At 62.5% G+C, this 5,219-nt stretch overlaps 1 protein-coding gene across 1 annotated transcript; it reads right to left on the reverse strand.

Moving 5' to 3' along the window:
- Positions 1–3,407: 3,407 nt before the first annotated feature.
- Positions 3,408–4,986, reverse strand: LOC115454840 (serine/arginine repetitive matrix protein 1-like; the record flags this gene model as incomplete). The annotated part of the gene is made up of 1 exon (XM_030183552.2): positions 3,408–4,986. A coding segment is annotated over exon 1 (1,579 nt), but the record flags the coding sequence as incomplete, so codon positions are not given.
- Between the last annotated feature and the right edge of the window lie 233 nt (positions 4,987–5,219).

Below are 5,219 nucleotides of genomic sequence, written 5' to 3' on the forward strand. Positions count from 1 at the left end.
TATCTGACCCGACAGGTACCTCCCCGACGCAGACACCAACTATCCGCGTTGACCGGTGACGGCACCTCGTGTCGAATCTCCTAAACCGAAGGACGCTCTCAGCGTCAGCGGCAGCGTGAGGTCAACACCTGCCGCCCATCCCGAGCAACACTGCACTGCACTGAAGACAGGACGACACGCCTGCCGCCGACGGGGCCAAGCGCCTCCTACGCTGACGGGGCGGCTCCAGGCCTGAGAGACGCCACTCCTCCCATGGACGGCTCGACCGTAAGGAGGCCACAGCCTCCACCTCCTTCAGGGCCGGCACGCTGCACCATCTCCTGAACATGCCGCGACCTCCCTCCAATGGAATGTATCGGACGAGAACGCCGGCCTTGTCCAGATCCCAGGGCAGGAATCCGGCCAAAGATAACCGCCTCGAACGAGACCGTGCGATACGCCCGTATGGCCCGCTGCGCAATGACCCGCTGCGGGCCCCGCAGAAACGGCAGAACGCTCCCCTAGGGCGTCAGCCCAGACCGGGCTGCCGTATAGTGCTATGGACCGCACGACCCCGTGGTATAACCTTCGACAAGGGATATTTGGACCTTCCAGGTTGGGCAGCAGGCTGGAAGAGCGCCCGCCGCCCTGGTCAACTTTGTCCTTAACGTTTTAAAATGGGCGCTGAACTCCCATCGGCTATCAATATCAAACCTAAATACTTCATGGTATTGCCGATGGGAATCCGCACCCCTCCACTACGATGTGGGCACCGGCCGGTGGCCCCTCCGAGCCCGTGAAAGCAGATGGCCTCGGTCTTCTCGAGGGCCACCTTTAAACCTAAACGCCGAATGCGGCTCACTACATGACCGGTGCCCACCGCCGCCAGGATCGCGGCGCCCTGGAAGGTCTTAGACGTCGCCGTGACCAACGTGTCATCCGCATAACACGTCACGTCGACGCCCCAGAGATTGGCACCACGGAGCACCCAGTCGTACCCGATGTTCCACAAGAGGGGGCTAGAACCGACCCCTGTGGAACACCGCACGACATCGCTCTTCGGTGCCACCCGTCGGCGCCGGATACACCACGTACCTGTCAGAAGGTACGCGTGCACCAGACGCCTGAGATAGGGCGGCACCACGTGGTCCCGCAGTGCTTCGTTGATGCATGGCAGGGGAATTGAAAGCGTTGGATATATCCAATGAAACGGCGATAACTACCTTCCCCCTGGCCACTGCTGCCTCCGCCTGCGACTTGACCCGCAGAATCGCGTGGACAGTTGATCGTCCACTCCTAAAGCCAAACTGTTTGTCGGCCAAATTTGGACCGACCCTCTCGAGATGCTCGACGAGGCGCGCGTGTATAATACGCTCAAAAAGTTTGGCGACCTCGTCGAGCAGCACGATGGGCCGGTAGGCCGACGGCGACTCTGCGGGTCTCCCCTCTTTCTTAAGCAGGACGAGCTTCCCGACTTTCCAACGCGCCGGGAAGACGCCCTGCACCATACAGGCGGAGAATAGACTGCGGAGCCGCGGCCCCAAGTACTCGAGGGCTAACACCCAGGCTTTCCCGGGGATGCCGTCGAGACCCGGGGCGGTGTCGCAGTCGAAACACTGCCGCCCGCATTTCCGCGGGCGAAACCTCTGGAATATCCCTTGCCGAAAGTTCCGACGACGATGACGCCACTTCCGGTGGCGCCATCGGTGGAGGAGTGGTCTCCTCGGTGGCCGGGAACAAGGCCGCGACAACGTTGGCCAATAAATCTGGCCTGAGACTCTCCGACAGTGGAGGCGCCGCCGAACGAAGCTTGTTCATAACTAGCTTGTATGGGCGCCCCACGGGTCCGCGTCGAGAGTCTCCAAAAACTCCCTACGTGCCGCGACCTTGGCCCTATGAATGGCCACCCGCAGCGCTCTCTTCGCCTCTTTGTAGAGGCCGTAGAGCTGCCGCTCCTGGTCTTCGTGCTCACTGCTGCGAATGCGGCGGCGGCGATGTCTGGCGCATCGGCGGCGCGCAGCCACGCACAAGACGCGCGCAACTGGGCTAACTCCGCCGACCACCAGTACACCTCCCGCCGCGGAGGACGACGGAGCGCCCGGGGCATGGCGGCGTCGCAGACATCCGACATTGCCTCCCCGAACCACTCCGCCTCCTGCTCTACCCGAACCGGACCCTCCGGCTCGGGGAGCCACGGCCAGAGCGGCCAGCTCTAGGGCCTCTTTGTCGAGGCGCCTTAACGCCCACCGCGGGCCGTCCTGTCGAGGGGCACTCGGTCCACCAATACTATTGGGCCGGATACTCGGGGGCGCGGAGACATCGAACCTTATATAACGGTGGTCCGACAGCGTCTCCACGCCCACGAGGACTCTCCAGCCCTGGACACGACGTGCGACGGCGGGGCTCCCAAACGACAGATCCACAATAGACCCGCCGTTGTGCCGCACGCACGTGTCCACCGACCCCTGTTCAGGACGACCAGGCCGACGGAAATCGCCCATTCCTCCAGGACCTCACCGCGAGCGTCGGTCGCCGGCGAACCCCAGACCGCGGACTTCGCGTTGAAGTCGCCGGCGACGATCGCCGGGTGAGGTTGGCCCTGCTCAACCAGGGCCCCAGCCGAACGAGAAAGATTCGAACTCGGCCAGAGGTCTGTTGGGGAGAAATAAACTCCTACAATCCACAAGTCCCCCAACAGAGCCGCGACGCATCCCTGGCCCTTCTCGACTTTTGCGAAGGGCGGGGAGCCAACGGCACCCTGGTGATGATGGCCACCGACCCGTCGATGTCCCCTACCCAGTTATCGCGGGGAGGGACAAAATACGGTTCGGCGACCACGGCCACTTGCACCGACCACTGCGCCAGGCTTTGGGACAACAGGTCCTGGGCGCGGGCGCAGTGGTTGATGTTCGCCTGGAGGAAAACTAGGTCCATTACTGATGGGCGATCTCCTCCACGTCCATCTCGGCCACTGGTTGCGGTGGGCCCGCCGCCTGCGGCTGGGACAGAACCTCAGCCGCGGCGGCATTCCTTCCTTGGGGGCGGCGCCGGTTGCGTCGGGAGGGGCAGAACAAGCCTTCCCCGAGCCGGTGCCTGGCGGGCCTGCCGGCGGCAGCGCAGACTGCGCAGTTCGCCGGGGCCTTGCACTCACGGGCTTTGTGGCCCGCTTGACCGCAGCGGTAGCAAAGGTCGCTGCGGTCCACCGCGCAGTCGCAGCGCTCCCGGACGTGTCCGGACTCCAGGCACCGGAAGCACCGCATCGGCCGCGACTCGAGGACGGTCACCCGAGCCGCGGTCCAGCCAATAAGTATGCGGGCCGCCCCTAACCTTGTGCGCCGCCTTAATAGGCATCCTGACCCAGGCTGTCCCTACACCGGATCGATCAGGGCGAATTTGCCCAACTTTTATCGCCTCTACGGCGCACTCACCGGCCTTGGAGAGGGCCGCTGCGACTGATTCTGGGGTGGCTGTATAGTCCAGCTCACTTAGCCGCAGTTCCACGGTCTTCGTGGGCCGGGAGATTTTGATATCTTCCGACCCCGCGAAACACTCCCTCAGCCTTGCGGCGAGGGAGTCGGCCCTCTCTTCAGAATTCGCCCCGGGCACCTCGTACATTGGGGCGCCCGTGGCCGCAAACTTTGGCCTCATCTTGCTTATTTCAAGGCCGGTGAGGTCTACCTTATTTTGGGCGTCCGTCAGGACGCTCTTGTAAGATAGGCCCTTCGCAATTGCTGCTGGTGTGAGAGAGATGACTACGGCCGCAGAACGTGGCGGCCGCAGTTTTGGCTCCTTCCGGCGCGTCGGTTTCGGCGGCTGCGTGCTGTTTGTTGGCGCTGCTGCCGGCTTCCCCTTCTTCTTTCTTCTGACCACCTCGACCCACGGCGTGTCCACGTTAGCCGGGGCTGGCGGCAGCACGCGGGGCTCTGGAGCGGGTTGGGCTGGAGGCGGTCCGTTCTTCTTGCCCTTTTGGGGCTTTTGTTTCGGCGTCTCTCTCCTTCGGTCCTGGGTCTTCTTTGCCCGTCGATGCCGTCGTAGTCGCCGGGGCCGTGGAGGGACCCGCGACGGGTTGTGGCGGCGCACTGGAGGGCCCAGCGACTGGAGCAGGGAGGGGGGCGGGAGGGAAGCGGGAGCGGGTTGGGCTGCTCCCTTCTCTTTCCTTTTTCCCTTGCCTTTGGCCGGTTTTGGGTTCGGCGCCCCTCCTACGTATCCGCTCGTCACGGGGAGTTGTGTGTCCCCGGTGGCGGTTCTTCTTTCGTGGGCTAGGGTGGGCCTTTGGGCTGGCCCCATCAGGGCCGACTCCAGCCTGGCTTGGACCCTCGCTTCCACCATCGCCAGCATCTCCTCCGTCGATGACTTGTTTGCGGACGCCTCCAGGTCTTCGAGGCGTCGTTTTAGGGTGGCATTCTCCTCCTTCATGGCCTTCATGTTGGCTTCAAGACGGGCACTGTGTTCCTGCCACTTCTTTATTTCCTCCTCGAGGCGCGCAATGACAGCGGACTCAGGCTGTTCCACGTACTTCACGATCTTGTCCGTGACCCAGTTAAGCGCCTTCTGGGAAGTGCCTTTTAGGTTGCCTGACTTCCTCACGACATTGCGAACAACCTGGGTGCACTTACGGAGGTCTTCCTTCAGTACTGGACGGTCCTCTTCGGTGTCTGATATTCTGGGGGGGACCGGCGACTTGATAAATTGCAGCTGGTCCTCCAGCTCCTTCTCTGCGTCTTTCCGCGCCGCTTCTCGTTGTAGCCTGTCACGCTCCAACTGGGCTTTCTTGAGGCCGACGTACTTGCCCACTGAGGGCGGGCGTCCTCTCATTCTGCCGTCGATCGCCTGCGTCTTCGGCGCCGGTTCATCGGTGTCGCTGGTCAAACTGAGCTGCGAAAAGCTGCTTCTTGTTTGCGACTTCCTTCTCCAGAGCTTTTTGCTCCTCACGGTAGAGCCACTCTCGCTCGAGTCCGTGTCCAGGCTCAAAGGCCGCGCGAATTCGGCTGCCACCTCCATGGGCATCGCGCCCGTTATCTCCTTCGGTACATCATCGTCGTTGGGCTTGCACCCTTCGACCACCGCCTCTCCGGACGAAACCGGAGAAGGCAACTTCGTCAGTAAAATTATTGGGGTTTTGTTTTCATTTAAAAGTTTCCATAATTGTTCCCACGAGTATGGGGAAAGGGTGGTCCGCCCAGGCAGAGCCCCCTGTACCTGGGTAAGCCTAGCGTAACCCGCACAGAGTGTCGGCCGGT

Source organism: Manduca sexta, unplaced genomic scaffold (assembly GCF_014839805.1).
Source record: "Manduca sexta isolate Smith_Timp_Sample1 unplaced genomic scaffold, JHU_Msex_v1.0 HiC_scaffold_2657, whole genome shotgun sequence".
In the NCBI taxonomy this organism is placed as follows: domain Eukaryota; kingdom Metazoa; phylum Arthropoda; class Insecta; order Lepidoptera; family Sphingidae; genus Manduca; species Manduca sexta.